The sequence below is a fragment of the Carassius gibelio genome, chromosome A18, assembly GCF_023724105.1.
Source record: "Carassius gibelio isolate Cgi1373 ecotype wild population from Czech Republic chromosome A18, carGib1.2-hapl.c, whole genome shotgun sequence".
Lineage (NCBI taxonomy): Eukaryota > Metazoa > Chordata > Actinopteri > Cypriniformes > Cyprinidae > Carassius > Carassius gibelio.
Genome location: NC_068388.1, coordinates 25,714,254 through 25,731,844, shown reverse-complemented (window position 1 = coordinate 25,731,844; position 17,591 = coordinate 25,714,254). Strand labels below are relative to the sequence as shown.

Below are 17,591 nucleotides of genomic sequence, written 5' to 3'. Positions count from 1 at the left end.
GTGTAAAGTGTGTTCATCCCATAGGTGTAATGGTGTTTATTCTGTAGAAACTGTATATTCTATGTCCCTTCACCAACCCTACACCTAACCCTAACCCTCACAGGAAACTTTCTGCATTTTTACTTTCTCAAAAAAACTCATTCTGTATGATTTAAAAGTGTTTTGAGAAATGGGGACATGGGTTATTAGGGATGCACCGGTTGACTGGCCATAAATCGGAACCGGACGGTTTTTGCTTAAAATACGCAATCGATTGGCCAGTTTTTGGTCTTTTTTCCAGCCGATTTTTCCAGAAGTTCGCTCGCGTGCACAGACTACATTGTAATCGTTCGCTTTGTCAGCAGGACACGAGGAGCCGATCAGTACTGGAAATGCAGAGCTTCATGTCTGAGACACAGATAGCAGGAAGCGATCAGCTGTTGGTGTACTGACACACAAATAAGTTTCCTGCGCACTGAAGCTGCGTGAGCGTCTACTGTACCGGTCCGTGCCCTGAAAACACGGGTAGACCGTGAAGAGATGTTCAGCTCAACTTCTCAAGTGTTGGATGGGAAACAAAACGGACTAAACTGTGACAAAACTTAAATGTTTTTTTTGTATTTATTTTTTTATTAGAACTTGCATACACGTTTGAAAAGCTTAATTGAATTTAAAAATCACCTGCTGTAGTACACTGAAAAAAAGTGTTTCATTCATCCAATTAAAACATTTTAGGGTAATGATTCACATCTATATTTTTTTTTACTTGAGACAATAAATTTTTTATTTTTCACTGGCTCAAGTAAAAAACATAGATGTGAATCATTACCCTATTTTTTTTATTTTTATTATTGGATGAATGAAACACTTTGCATCTTTGTTTTATCCGCACCAACATTAATTGATTTTAACATTTTGGTAAATGTATTTATATAGCATACTTTTATTTAGTGTCACTGGTAAAGAGCTTTTTTTTTTTTTTTTAAACCAAATTTAAAAACTAAAATACTGAATGCTGATTAAGAAACATCTTATTGAATGTGTGTCGATTGTGTTGTTTGGATTATAGAACTATGCAGTTGTTGCCTTTAATTTCACATGGTTACAGTTAATCTTTATATTTAAGGCCAGTTCTCTGTAGTTTCAACCCAATTTAAAAACAAACGCTAAATGCTGATGTCTGTACCATCTGTGTTTGTATTGAATGTAGGCTACTTATTGTGCAGTAACTGCCTTTAATTTCAGATGGTTACGGTTATTGTTTTCAATAGCCAAAAGCACATTTTCATTCTTTCTTGTTTGTTGCTTAAAAGATAAAAAAAAAAATAATAATAATCGGAATCGGCCAGTTTGCTTGTAAAAAATCGGTATCGGAATTGACCATGAAAAATCATGATCGTTGCATCCCTATGGGTTATGTCCTCATAAGTCACCCTCTCCTTGTAATACCTGTGTCATACCCATGTCATTATACACACACACACACACACACACACACACTTCGGTCAGTCAGACCGAAGCTCGTATCATTTATAGTTCGACTGGTATCCATGAATTCACAAAGTCTTGGATTCTTTTGTTCCCTTTTCAGTCCATTCAGACAAACAGTTCCTGATTCCTGGAAAAGCATGGCACTGAAGCCAGGAAGTGTCCTCTGGAAACAGTTATTGTGAGCGTGTTTAATAGAGCGTTACGTCTTGAACTGTGCATAGATGAGCAACAAGAGTTTGTGAGGATAGAGCTCACGTAGAGAGGGAAGCAGAGGCTAATACATCTTCCAAATCCTTTATTTCTAGGGTGCACAAACCTTTTTTTTTTTTTTTTAATGTCAAACCCCTTAAACACCCAGAGATTTTATTTTTATTATTAACATTTCAATAATAAACAAACAGTCTAATTTTTATTTTAAAGTTATTTATGCATATGGCCATAAATACCAACTAAACCAACTAAAACATCATTCAGGGTTTTTATTTTTATTTTAATGATTCAAATGAAGAGAATATATATTTATGCTGTCTATTAAAAAAAAAAAAAAAAAAAAAACATATATATATATATATATATATATATATATATATATATATATATTAAAAATAAAAAATAAATTAATCTTCCACTAAAAGTTACCAATTTTTTATATCTTAATTCTGCACATTCAAATGCCCAAACCCTTGAGCTTTTAACGTTTTACAAATCCTCAGGCTTTTATTTTGTGGAATGTTGGTAAAATTCCATCCAGAGAAATATTGGAAATTATGCAAATGTGTAAATAAAGCAAACCAAGCACACACGGTTTCCAAAACGCACATTAAACTGCATTAGGCATGTGCCAGTATTAAACTTGACTGGATAACTGATACTTGCACTGTGCTTTATTGCAATTTTGATAAACTGCATTCGATTTTTACTAATTATGTGCAATTTGTGAAAGCCTGCATTATTCAGCAGGCTGATTTCACACTAGATGGCCAGTTTAAAATCAAAGTGTGGTTCAGTGTTTTTTTTTTTTTTTTAATGATAAATTGTCTTTGGAGATCAGCTGTCTGCCATTGATGCAATGTTCTACGAAATCCAGAAACAAAGGAGGATTGGAACTCTTGAACAACTGGAAGTCCAAAGGCCCACGAGAGACCAGCCGTCCCCAGCGCAGCTGCTCGACAATGAATGCAGCTTCAATCTAGAATCACACATTCACTTCATATTCTGTCTGAAATATAAATCCCAAATATTTATAAATCTCAATATTTCAGATAAATGAACAGGCACAGAAGAAGAAACACTGTTAGTTTATTTTTCTGTTTTCTTCTCCAAAAAATTAAACCATTTTATACACTGTATTAAAAAGTTAAACTGCTCCAAATGTTAACAACCTTTTCAAGCTACAGAATAATTCACTTACAGTATATTTGGCTTACAGTTGCCTTGCCATATCCTGCATTCATATACTGTACAGATCAAAGGTCGCTTGTATTCTTTTGGGTTTATAATGAGAGCTTCTTCAGTGCTGCACATCCATCTGTTATCGTATGTTCCTGTTCCTCACCAGACATCTACTGGCCTTTAACTTGCGGTGGTGAAAATCACGATCTATTTACACAAACTGCTTCTTACCACGGTGGACTTGCTACAATTACACAGACACACACAATACATGTACATAGTCCAATCATATGTCCAAAGGCTGACTATCTCACAGCCATCAGGCCAAGTATAAAACACATGAAGTGACAATAGTCCATTATGAGCTGCCTGCGTTTGACTCCATTTACGGTTAATGAAAGAGGAGGAGGACGTCAGCCTCTGGCACGCTGTCTTTTCCTCAGAACAGGCTCTTAGCCATGCCTGTGGTTTTCAGGAAAGTCAAATGATGCAATAGACGTTTCTGCTTAATCGCTGCTCCCAACTTCCTTCCCGGGATCACAATCTAACAATGAACTTGAAGGCTTTTCTGGTGGTCTTTGTGCGATCAGAGACTGGTGTCAATCTCAAACAAACACGATTAGGAAACGCTTTCTTTTATTCTCAGGTCCTGTTCTTTGGGAAATAATCAGAAGCTACAAACCGAGTCCAATATGGAAGAAACATGGGGAAAAACAGACTCACTGATGCATTGTCCTTCTTCCAAATTCAAGATGGAGATAAAATACAATCTGTGCTTTAATAATGCATTGTGCAAAGTCCAAAAAACAAGGTATTTAATAGAGCCCGACCGATATGGATTTTTGGGGGCCGATGCCGATGCCGATATTAACTCGAAAAGAGCCGATTTATAAGCCGATATTTTGATTTTGAAAATAAACTGGATATTAGACCCATTTCCTATAAGCTGCACTTACATAACATTCAATGGCAAAATATCTGCCTGTTCTATGTATGTGGGCTGTATAAACCATTTTCCAGAAGGGATTTATGTAAAAAAAAGCCTTAGATTACGGTCTCAATCACTAAACAATTGCACATCAAAAGTATATATTTTTTAACGATCAAAAAACAGTCTGATTTTAAACATTTAACACTTTTACTTTCTTCCAGTTGAAGCTGATTTTAACAGTCTGTGTGTGTACTGTAAATAAATTATAATACTAAAGTTAAAGTTAAAGTATTTGCAGAAGTAGTCCCACACTTTTGCTGCTACATCATTCACCTTTTTCAGCCATCTGTAGGGCAGAAAGAGAGACATAGAAAGAATAAGCATGTGTATTAATAATATCACCATGTATCATTACTCATGTCATCATTAGAATTATAATAATAATAAACAGGGATCTCCTACATAGGCAAAAATGAGAAATATATATATATTTTTTTATTTGTCAAGCAATAGGTATTAACCTCCTTATATTTAACAATATTATTTCAACATTTTCCTGTTATGTCTGTAAAGCTGCTTTGAAACAATATGTAAGAAAAAAAAAGAAAAGAAAAAAGCGCTTGTTCAGCTCACATTTATTTACATGTCCCCTCTGATTTAATCATTTCTGACGCACCTACTGTAGTTACTGTAACTACACTATATTTGCTCTCACAGACACATTCACAACGGACCCGTATATCTTCTCCTCTTCTCTTTGTGCAGTCTGAATCAAAATGGTTAACGTTAGTGCCATGAACACACCGCTGTCAATTTTGAGAAGAACCACCTTCAAACAAGTTAATAGCAAGCATTTAAGGGGCCTGCTAAAAAGGAAGCTATATTAGCGTTAGAGTAACGTAACCAGCCTGAATTCACCAAATTGTTCTCTGGACCTGAGGGTAGCCTCTTCTTCCTTGCTTCTCTCTTAATTCTCATCAGCAGGACTAGCGCTATCGCTCGCTTCTTACAACGGGACAGATACATGTTTGCTGCTGACCGAAAAGAGGAACAACAGACTATGAAAGAGCTCCCGCTAAAAGTTTTTAAAACTCCGCCTACGCCATAGCGCAGAGCAGGGCAAATCGCGTTGTATCTGAAGGGCAACGCTAAACCCAGCGGCCAAGCGCTGTGCATACCGCGTCCTGTGTGAAAGGCCCATTACGCGGTCATTATGTGGGAAACACACCACAATAGAATAAGCACTAAACGCTAACTTTATAGTTCGACCTCTTATTAACGTTCGCGCTCTTCCACTGATAAACATGGTATTAGCTTTGTGGCTAATCTAATATAGCAATGCATTAGCGGCTGTAAGTGATGTTACAGAATATTTAGAAGTGATAATGATAGGACCGTTAACTAGAACTACCACACCGTTTTTATATACAGTGTATGAACTAAATCTACAATCATTTCACATGACGAACGACAGACTCACCTGGGTGGCTTGGCTGATCGCTTTCTTCTTTGTGGATTTCTGGCGCTGTTGCAACTCTGTAGCTGCAGACCGCCCTCTGGTGGGCAAACTATGCAACACTCATAACATGAGTGAAGAATATGAGACTGTTTCTCATGTTTCATCGGCCGTTATAAACGCCGATGCCGATTTAAATGCAATTAGCTCATATCGGCCGATAATATCGGCCGGCCGATATATCGGTCGGGCTCTAGTATTTAAGTCAAAAGTAGTAGTGTGTAATGAATAAACAGCAAAGGCATAGTGTCACATCTTGGTGCATATCTAAACCAACGTCTTTAAACTATTTAAACTATTCAAAAACACGAGGATCCTACGTACGAACTCGCCTCCAGGTTCAGAAAAATGCCAAACATGTCAATAATAACCTGACTGAAGGGGTAAAAAAACATGCCTCAGATTCCAAAAGAATAAACACATATTTTAGGCAAAGAAGAAGAAAGCCGTGTGGTTGAATCTGCTAACTAACCCAGCTCATTCTTTCGTTCTGCTCCAAGACTTAAAAGGCAGAGTCACTTAGCAAAGCTCTTCAGGGAGTCTCCACATATTTCCTCAGACGTTGATCTCACCTGAAACACATTAGCAAATCTGCGAGATCAAGTTCAGCCACGGCCGATATGTACCGAGCTGACGAAACCGATTTTGACTCCAGACTCCAGTCTGGCTGACTCGAGCCGCCAACGATGCTTCAGGGCCCTACAAGTGCCATTTAAAAGACCATTATAGAAACATCAAATTGAAAAGCCACAGTCTGTGGGAACGCAGAGTCAGTAAGAACATCAAGACTGGTTTTTAAGAGACTAAAATTAGACGAACGTCAGCTTGAGGCTTATGTTATAGTATACAGCTATAAAAGAACAGCAGTCTATTTCACCTGAAGAACTGAGCATTAAATCACTCGCTTCCACAAATCAAGACATTTAAAGCTCATGCAAAGTGTGGCATTCACGGTACGGCGTAATACTATAAAGATGCATATCTATAGTGCTAAAATACACTTTCTAATTAGATGCAACTTAGTGAAAGATACACAGCAAACATCACACTTATTCAGTTCTTCGCTTTTATCAAGTATGCAATAATAACAATATAACGCTTCTCAAAGAGAAATGTATGCTGTCAAATGAAAACATAAGCAGAGAGGTAAGTAAGGGCCATGATAATCTCTGATATCCTCTTGACAGAATTATCGGTTTTGCCGATTAATCGGCACCGATTGAATTATCGGCAAAATCCAAATCCATAGTAATACCAAGTTTTCATATCATTACTATGTAATTAATTTGATGACTAGATGTTGACTTAGTAGGGAAGGATCAGTAGTTTGGTTTAGTGCTTAGGGAACATTAGCAACACCTCAAGCAGTTAAAACAACATCCAACCCAAATGCTTGATGTCACGATTGTGACCATCTATTTGCGTTAGTTTATTATCTAGCTAGTCACAATAATGCATCGTTAGCCAGCGAAGTTGTAGATTTAAAGCTGTGGAAACACATTGATATGTGTGCCATTCACATGGTTTTACATTAAATTACATTGTTATTGTACATAAAGACATAACTTCTCTGACCTCTAGCATCAACAAGGCATTTTCGCCCACAGGATTGCCACATACTGGATGTTTTTCCCTTTTCACACCATTCTTTGTAAACCCTAGAAATGGTTGTGTGTGAAAATCCCACTTATTTAGCCGATTGTGAAATACTCAGACCGGCCCGTCTGGCACCAACAACCATGCCACGCTCAAAATTGCTTAAATCACCTTACTTTCCCATTCTGACATTCAGTTTGCAGTTCAGGAGATTGTCTTGACCAGGACCACACCCCTAAATGCATTGAAGCAACTGCCATGTGATTGGTTGATCAGATAATTGCATTAATGATAAATTAAACAGGTGTTCCTAATAGTCCTTTAGGTGAGTGTATGTATGTATATATATATATATATATATATATATATATATATATATATATTAGGGGTGTAACGGTTCACAAAATTCACGGTTCGGTTCGATACGATACACTGATGTCACGGTTCGGTTCGGTTCGGTTCGATACGTTTTAGATACAGCAAAATGTAAAAACATCTCAACTTTTCAGAATGCCGCAAGCGCACCGCGGGTCATGTGACAAGAACCAACCAATCAGCTTCATCCTTTCCCGTAACAACGTTGAGAGCTCAGCCAAGATGAAGGAACAGCTGATCATAGTTGTATATGGATTGCAATTTTGAAATAAATTCAGTAGCAGAGCTACTGCAAGCGATTTTTAGAGCTGCAAATCCATTTATCCTTCGCTGAAATTTCCGCGTCTCATGGAGAGAGCACGTCATTGTTGCTTAGCAAAGACAGACGCCTCATGAGCGCTTCTGCCCGAGCGCTTTGGAAAGGAGGAGAAAGACGCGCTTAGCGTTTTCCACGCGTTTTTAGGCACGATATGTGAACGGCCCCTAAGGCGCTCGCTCACTCAGCACGCGCTGAAGGCTCGTTGCAAAATGTCTAATGCATTTAACAGACCAGAAATATAAGATCCTAAAATAACCAACAGGTCTGGTGTTTGGGTTGGATTCCCTGTAAGCTATAGTGTCTAAATGCTGCAGGGATAGTTTGCTGCGTGCATGTTTCTCCTTTTTTTCGTCTTTTCCCAGATAGTACTGACGCATATATCCCAGATATTCCCGCTGGTTTTTTTTTTTTTTTTTTTTGTAATCCCGCTGGTGTACCCTGTCATGTTGCAGATGCGACATACCGTTGTTTTTTTATCCACCACTCTCTTGCCATCACCATTATAGCTTAAAGGGAATCCAAAGTGCACCCAAACACCAGACCTGTTGGTTATTGGAGGATCTTCTCATTTCTAGTCTGTTAAACGCATTGGCTATTTTGCAACGAGCCTTCAGCGCGTACTGAGTGAGCGAGCGCCTGCTGAGTAGCCTAACATAAACATATAAGATGGTGTTTTTTTCTTCTTCGGGAGTGTCAGGGGCGTTGCCTGTTACGTTGTTTGGGTTATTGGGCTACCTTGTTGAACGCATATCATTATATTTCTTTCTCTCTCTTTTTTTTTTTTTTTCAAATATAATTAATTACTCCAACGAACCGTTCGGTATACATAATGCGTACCGCGTACCGAACCGAAAGCGTCGTACCGAACGGTTCAATACGAATACGCGTATCGTTACACCCCTAGTATATATATATATATATATATATATATATTAGGGATGCACGATATTGGATTTTGGCCGATATTCGATATGCCGATATTTTCAAAATAATTTTGGCCGATGCCGATACCGATATATATAAACATTTTCGCCTGATATATTTAAACTTTCATTTTACTGAAGAGAAATCCATGTATCTCTTCTGTACTGATTCTACCATAAATTATTTTACAAATGTAGACAGACATTCACACCTGAAAAACAGGTCAATTATTTCACTTGGAGAAAATCGGTTTGGCTCATCGGCAGAAATATTCATATCGGCCGATACCGATGATGGTCATTTTAAGCTTTTATCGGCCAATACCGATGTTGTGCCGATATTATCGTGCATCCCTAATATATATAAGGTTAAACTGAGCTTTTATTTTGTGGGTTTGTGATGAAGATCTGTGAGTCTCAGTGTGTGTTTGACGGTAGTTTTGTGTGAAGTGACTCTCAGAGCAGCTCTGGAGATGAACTTTAAGTCTCATATATATCTCATACATTGCACTCGTTCACACAGAGACACACAGAACATGCAGATTATTAAAGACACACACTGACAGCTGCTGTCACATTTATTTCAGCTGTAAATAGAATAAAAACATATTAGCTACACATTCAACAACACTGTATCTGACAACAACAGGTCAACAAAGTGGTACTAAACTATCATATCAAAATAACTATTTCCGTGCGATCTAAAAATCATTTCTGGGTTATTTATATATAAACTGCATATATGCTGCCTAAAAATACCGGTGCGCCTTTAGGTCCACAGACACCGAGATAAGCAAGCAACCCAATCTAATAATAACTGATCTATAAGAGCCTCACGGGGAACGATAGTGTGTCATTACAGATGGAAGAAACCCAGCAAACATGTGAATCACAAACATGCCAAGTTAGTGTAAAGTTCTGTTCCGTCACGCGCACGCGCCGTGGAGAGCTCGAGCTCGAGCTCAGGAGAGAAGCACAGAGACAGTTACCTCAGCACTTTGCCCACCGCCTGAAGGACCATTTTACAGCTTAATCCGTTTTTGGGGGACCTCTGCGTGAGCGCGCTGTCTCCGGTTATGGCGTGATCTCCGACCATGTTTCCAAACGCTGATGACGCACGCGCCTCTGAACGCGAGCATGGGTTATAATGAAGTGAATCCAGAGTTTTCAGGAGCATTGCATGCTATACATTCGCTCTGCTGTGCTTCTCCTTCAGCCAAACTTCTGGCCAATCACAGCAGGGATGGGCGGGGCCAAGGCGTCAAGGCGAAATATTTGGAAAGTTAAAAAAAAACCTCCACGCAGAAAACAATGAGCTCGATCTGTGTGCTACTGGGATAAGAGAATGCATATCCACACATGCATAATTCGGTTTCTCCACTATATTCATTACGAATATAAGTGTCTAACTTAAAGCTTTCTCCTCACTGGAAACCTCATTTTTCAGCCATTCCATGACTTAACTATTTATCTAATTTAATGGATCATTTTAGCACACGTGTATAAAAAACAAACAAACAATTAAATGAAAACTGTTTAAAAATAAAAATAAAAATAATAATATTTATAAATTAAGTTTAATTAAATAATCCAGAGGTGTGGTTCTAAAAAGTACAAATATTTCATATGTCATGCCATCTTTCAATAAATACAAGGCAAGGTTGTTATCATTAATTTACAAAAAAAAAAAAAAAAAAAAAAAAACACTTACATATAACTGAAGATATATCAACTTATTTCAATTAGTTGCGAAGGAACAATATTTATTAATTTAGTTTAAGCTGAAATACTAAAATAACTTAAAGTAAATAAACTAAAACTAATAATTGCTAGAACTTCATAAAAACTATACAAACATAAAAAAATAACTAATAAAGTACAATTAAAGTGAAATTATTAATACAATTAATGTTTTATTAAAGTTATTTAATTTAATATTAACAAAAGCTAGTATATCAACTGCACTGATACAAGGTCAGAAAAATGCATGCATGCATAGTAATAAGAGAATGAGCAAAATGTTGTTTAAAATACTTTTATATTGAGTATAGAGCAGGACGATGTGTTAACTTCCAATGAAGCATTTCCTTAACAGGTTGCTTCACCGCATGTTTTGACGAAAGCGTGACGTACTGGATGCAATTCGTGTTATGACAATGTAATTAACAGTGGAACATCAGGCTGGATCGTTCCTGCAGAGCTCGAAGGCATGTTCAGACTCGACGCTGGAGAGCCAGAAGGGCCGCTCTGGCCCCAGGACTAGTATTTTAGTCCTCTAACAGCATACCAAGACAGACAAACACATGCTAGAGACTCACGGCCTCTCGGGGTCCGTGCATGCACTCTCTTAGCTTTTCTGCTAATATATCAAATAAAAATAAGCATGCACACACTGTACATCTACAGTATATACATATTAGTCACCATAGCGTATATAAATGTCTGCTTATTTTTAGGCATCCGTGAAGCATATAAATGAAGGTCAGAATGCTAAAAGTGTTACTATACTGGCTGTTTCTTTCAATCCAAACACTTGCATCAGCCTTCAGTTATTCCTGCATAAGCCTTAAAAGGTCAGCCTGAAATAAATGCTGGAAAAAGCGAGTGGAAAAAGTGCTTTCTAAAATGAGGCACGGACGTCAGGTTGTAGGTGGGAGTGGTGAAATAATGAGGCCTGTGTGAGCGGGACACGAGAGGCTCACAGGCTGCGTTTGTCCGGGAGGGCAAAAAATAAAAAAAATATATAAACCGTGCAGAGATGCAGACGGAGGCAGAACAGAGGAGGCTTTCATTGCCTCTACAGGTGAGAGAAAAAGAAAGAGCCGCTTACGTAAGCAGTGACGCAAAGAAGCCGCAGCGTGCTGAATGTTTTCTTAGTAAACTCAATGCTTTAGGAGTTTAAGTCAGGCACAGCCATATCTTGGATCTATATATATATAGCGACAGAAAGATCTTAACTTCTAAAGGTGTGGTCACATTAGCAATGCTTAGGTGAATTTTGTAGGTAATTAAGGTACATTAGTTTATTTAATAGTGTGTTGATGTATGAAACTCACAGTCAACCAACTTAAAACCGTTCGAAAAAAATCTTCACTCATGAATGAGTCTCGACTGAAATGGCTGTAATTTACCTGCAAAACCACTGACAAACAACAGTAAAAGTGCCCACACCTTAACTCTGCCGACCAATACAATCTCTCTAGGGAATCAAATACTGCCACGATAGATATACAACAATTATAAACACTAAAAAAATGTAATATTTTATATAAACTTATTAACCAGCATGTCATTTCAGTTAAGTGTTAGATGATTCTTTATTTATTTATGTAAAAAAAAATATACATCGCATTATTATTTTTTTCCATCTCATAAAATATCGATATTTATCACGATATTACCATTAACAACACTCCACAGAGTAGAAATCATTTGTATAGTTACACAAATTTAGTATACAGAATTTTTAAAGTTTGTGCTTTCCATAAAATTTCTATTGAATTCAGCATTTTATTATTTATTATAAAAGGTATAATCAAGAAACGGTGTTCAATAAAATGAATACATTTTTAACAATCATTTAGCTGCTAAGCTAAATGCAAAGCTGCTGCAAAACAGAAATGCATAAAAAATGGTTGGAAAATGACTTTTCTGTATGGTATTACTTTATTATTATTATTATTACTTTGAGAACACGCTAGTAATGTATATCTGTTAAACTGAGCTTTTATTTTGTGGGTTTGTGATGATGGTAGTTTTGTGTGAAGTGACTCTGAGAGCAGCTCTGGAGATGAAGTTTATGTCTCATATATTGCTGAAACACTTTGTGTTTCAGATGAAACGTTGAACTCGTTCACACAGAGACACACAGAACATGCAGATTATTAGAGAAATTTTCCAGTTCCCCTTTCCAATTCTGAACCATATTTTTGTAAAGAAAACATGTATTTATCTCATTAATGAAGTATAAAATCTTGCGTATACACTGTATTCAGTCTTGCTGCTTCGTGATCAGTCACATGACACTGTGTCAACCAATGACGTCACACTTGGGGTGATGCATCATCAAACACTGAAGTTTAAATATAGATGGTATAAATGAGGTTTGAAAGCTGTCGGTTCCTCAAACAAAGCTATTGTATTGAGTAATTTAATGCTGCTCTTCTGGAGCTCGACAGAAACGACCTGCTCTTGTGTTGTTGCAAGGAAATGAACTGCTTTGACAGTCTTTCAAACAACTTACTTTGTGTTTCAAAGAAGAAGAAACAAAATGCAACTTGAACAAATAGGTTGAGTGAATGAAAAGGTCATTCTTTTGGGTAAATGACTCCCTGATTATACAAGCAGAATCATGAAAATACACTCAAGAAGTGATGTCAGTCAGAAACAACATTTCTCAACTCATGGAGCTCTCCTTGCAAACATGCCAGAGCTCTGTATGTTGAATAGGATCAATGTCTGACTGGCTGAGAAGAAGCGAGTACCTGTTGAAGAGGGTCCACAGAAGACCTTGAGGGCTTTCGAGGCTCTCCAAATCAATCGGCGGATCTTCTTCGGTATTCTCCATTTCTCACAAGACGAATAAAGGCCCTAGTCACAAACGGACAAGCATCCACAGCGTCTGAGCGTACGTGTGAAGAGCTGAAGCTACGGCTGTGCTGTCTGGATAAGTTCCTCTCTTGTCTGCTGTGCTGCTAATAAGGAGGCCTAAACCGTGAAGATTAACACGCACTTCAACATGTTACCATTAATGGACAGCACTCTGGGGACAACAAGCAGCTCAAAAGTCATATTGAGAATCTGCACTTTGAACTTTAAAACTGGTGTCTGTGTCACAACTAAAGCAATTTCTGTGCATTATATAACGCTTGCAGAGTGCAGTGGGAATATTCAGGGTTAAAGTTTGTCTTTTGAGGGTTTGTACTTTCACTTCTTCCTGTTCGTTGAGATAAAGAGCAGCAGGAATGTGCCGAGGCATTGTTTGGGCTCCTCGGAGTCGCTTTCATGAACACGAACGGCTTTCCTGTGTTTATGTGCTTCCTCAATAAGAAACAGCCGAGCATTTCTGTTTGTTGCGAAGCCGCGAGCAACTTCCTCACATTTTATTGTTAATGAATCTGACTGCTCTCTGGAGGAGATGAAGCTGATGCATCGGAGTCCGTTTGGCTTCAGTAAATCAGCTCAAACCTCACTCGAAGCTCAAATTCAGCTGGACTAAAGCATTTGGATCGGTAAAATGGAATGACTTTTCCTACAGTATTTAATGCTGCTAATCGTGTACAAATGTAGATTTCTGTGGAATATACAGAGCCCTACAAATGAATGATTTATAAATCACCACATGCTGTGCACTTTACCTTTTCATATCGGTGTAACAATATGCAAAAACCTTTTCTGGACACTCAAGATACAAGATTTTATTTGTCACGTACAAGTTATATAACAAATTAAATTAAAAAAGAAAATTAAATAAATTTAATACAAATAATGAAATATTTTTTTCATTTATTTCATTATTTGTATAAAAATTTTTATTTCATTATTTGTATTTAATAACACGCAAACTTATACTTAATTAAAACTGATGCTTTCTTGTAGAAAAACTTATAATACCCTTTCAAAGTTCATACACTACCTTTCAAAAGTATGGGATTCTGTATTCTTAATCTTAATTCTTGCACCAAAGCACTCGCACATCACACTGAGGACTCAATACTAGTGTCCGGCTGATATGGGTTTTTTGGGACCGATACCGATACTGATATTAAGGGGTAAAAAAAACAAAACCAAAAAGGCGGATACCGATATATCGGCCGATAATCTTTGTGTATATTATATTAAAGTACCAGTCCAAAGTTTAACACTTTCCCATTCGTATGTTCAAACTTAACTCGTATGTTCATTTAACTGGTACTATATATAGAATACAGTATATACATAAACAGAATATATATACATAAACACGTTTTTGCAACAATCGCTCAAATGCGGTGATCAAACACTTACAATAACATGACAGAGATATGTAATGTAATTCAACTTTAATTCAATTATATTCCATTCGACTTTATTCCACTGAAGTTCATGGAGGGTTATGTCCTCATAAGTAACCCTCTCCTTGTAATACCTGTGTCCTTTATACAGAGTTGTGTCCTGATATGTCACAAAAACAAGAGCACACACACACACACACACACACACACACACACACACACACACACACACACACACACACACAGGAAAGGTAATAGAGAAGTGTGACATAATATAGGGGGGTGCGGGGCACAAAGTAATGCAGGGTTAGTTTTAACACACATTTATTTTACCATAGTAAAATTTAAAATCTGTCTTAAGAATTCAAATTTTTTATCTCAGTTTTTATTATTCATTTAAAATGAGACAAATCTGTGAGATTTGCTAAATCTGTTATTGTTTTAATCTCTGATCTGTGAATTATTATTTGTAACACTGCATTACAGTGTGCTATAATATGATATTAGCGATGCAATTAACACAATTTACTTTAATTTTAATGAACTCCAAAAATAAGATTAGTTTTAATTAATAAAAAACGCCTTTATTTTATTTGACAAAACATTTTAGTTTGTCTTTTATATAAATATTTTTTTCATTCGATCAGATAAGATTTTAAGCTCTCATATGGTCATGTGACAATGTGACAGATGTTTAAATGTACTCCACCTATGGGGCATGTTGTCATATTTAACTTCCATTTTTTGAGGGTAAAAGACAAAAAATATACACTGTAATCATGGAACAAAGCAACATATTTGTACTAGACCAGTGTAAAATTGCTGTGGATAAAAATATATTCTGAACCCTATGTGGATTTGCACAAACTGAGAAAGTCATGAAGTGTTACTTTGTTCCCAGCTCTCCCCTACTGCTGTAAATAAATACATTATATATTCACATGTCGCGCACTTTAATGCCCTTTGAATGTAATGCGTACATTCCCTTGGAACTGGAATCATGGTGGATTTTCATGTGAAGTCCATTTCGCAGGGCACTTACGGTCAATTAAGACAATGCTTAAAAGCTGCCTGAACAAGAGACCTCCTCACTGAAGTGAAAGTGTTGACTGATGTCACTATCTCGTGAACACGCCGGTTCAGGATCCCTATGGCCGTTCAAAGTTTCAGTGGTTTTCCATAGACTTAAGATTTAAAGCATTTCTTCGAGGTGGCCAGTAGCAAACTACGGTGCTCTGCTGGACAATACAAGTATAACCATTTCAAACATTTCATCTGCATTTTATGTTCTGTAAAATGAACATTTTCATATTGGAGGCAAATCGGTGCCATACTCCCCCATGCCGATATATCGGTGACAGGCTTATACTGGCCGATAATATCGGCAAAAGATATATCGATCAGGCTCTACTCAATACCAAGAGAAAAGCTACAACTACATAAGGAAGAGGTACTATCAGCATGGCATGCACCATAAAACTTGTCAGAGAAAAGAAAGGTGTATAAAGAGAATGCTTCCTGCAGAGATCTTTCACTGTCCATTGGCAGCCCATCAGAGGATCTCAACAGGAAGTTATATAACTGTCTGGTACTTGTGATGTCCATCAGTGCAGCGGCAAAACAATGGCCAAGCAGAAGGTACGTGTGACGGTCTCCCGCTGTGCAACCCTGACATTCTTCACAGTCCCCTAATGCAAATCAACCGGGATTTCTCCATCTACACTGCATCCGAGAGCAAGATCCTGACCTTCTAACTTCATTTCACCAGAAAGCAAACCAGAAATGCAATTCAGAGATTGTAGTTAATGCTGTGCATCGGACATCAATCACTGTACAATGACATTCAACACAGTGAAGGTTATTTCCACTCTGTCATCAAGTTCTAACAACCAAAAAGACCAATGAAAATTGTTTGTAGTACAGAATATAAAGGAGTAAAAGCCACAGAAAGTCGACAAAGCAGTGGTTTCCACTACGTCCTACAGTCTAATGTGCATTTATAATTTAATCTCAGGGTTTACTCACTAATTGCATTGAATGTACACTTCAAATCTTAAAAGTAGATAAAAAAACAACAACTGTACTTGTTGATATGAAATACAATTAAATATGGCACTTAATTGATGACTGTTTCATAACACACTTAAGTAAACTTTAAAAGTGCACTTTTATTAATGCCAAATTAAGTTCTACATTAAAGTACACTTTAACTAATGATTTAATATATTTTTGTTGTGCATTTAAGAAGTACACTTATTCTGACTTACAAACTAATGCACATCTAAAGTACTTGATTAACTTGAGATTTTAAGATTATTTAATCATTTAAGGTTAACATTGTAATTTTACCAAATTGTAACTTCATCACTACAAATATATTTAAATGAGCATGACATGCAGAAATTACATTAAAGTGTATTTTAGTTTCACCTTATTTCAAATACAATAGAAGTATTAATGAAATTACATACAGAGATGTACTAAAGTCCTACTTTAATGGATCAGAAAAGCATACGTTAAACTAAGTGCATTTAATATACATTTGAAACTATAATACTTTTTCATTTAATTGTAAATAACACGCATAAGGGTCTGAAAACATTACAGTCACACTTAAGTTTGTTATCTCCTTATAAAGTACTCTTTCTAAAATGATGCTGAAGTGTACTTCATTTTCACAAAGGTACATGTCTTGCACACGGTGTTGCCAAGACTATGAGGTGATGTGGTGTAGATCACATCTTTATGAAAAGCCAAAAATCTCAAATATTATGGTTTGGTGCTTCTGCTTTTTGAGCCACAAACCTTTTCACTTTGATTAGCGTTTCATTAGCCAGCAGCACGCCTGATCTGAGACAGATCTATGCAAGATCATCTCTTAACACGCAGAACAAAAATAACTATTTCAGCTCTTTCTGAAGCCTAAATCTGGTCCTTGGAGGAGCGCTGGATTCGGGACACACTGCTGCTTTGTTCATGAGGGGAAAGCGTGAGGTTTGGTTTGGAGGTGTAGACAGACTCTCAGCAGCTCCGCCCACACCAGCCTGTGCTATAAAACCAAACACTGCAAATTTTA

At 37.0% G+C, this 17,591-nt stretch overlaps 1 protein-coding gene and 1 long non-coding RNA gene across 4 annotated transcripts in view; both read right to left on the bottom strand.

Moving 5' to 3' along the window:
- The window catches only part of LOC127933810 (MOB kinase activator 2), a 37,846-nt gene that overhangs the window by 6,789 nt on the left and 13,466 nt on the right, over positions 1–17,591 (bottom strand). The window contains exon 1 of one of the 3 annotated variants that reach the window (XM_052530822.1): positions 13,007–13,283. The exons of 1 other annotated variant lie outside the window; for it this stretch is intronic. In XM_052530822.1, the coding sequence (XP_052386782.1) occupies positions 13,007–13,089 (83 nt within the window). In that variant the 5' untranslated portion in view covers positions 13,090–13,283. Of the gene's footprint in view, positions 1–9,511; positions 9,738–13,006; positions 13,284–17,591 lie in introns of those variants that run through there. One more of the 3 variants, XM_052530821.1, reaches the window with a different exon arrangement.
- On the bottom strand, positions 2,754–5,332 carry LOC127933818 (uncharacterized). Its single transcript, XR_008147574.1, has 2 exons — positions 5,274–5,332; positions 2,754–4,139 (listed from the first exon to the last, which is right to left on the bottom strand). It is a non-coding gene; the product is annotated as an uncharacterized LOC127933818 (long non-coding RNA).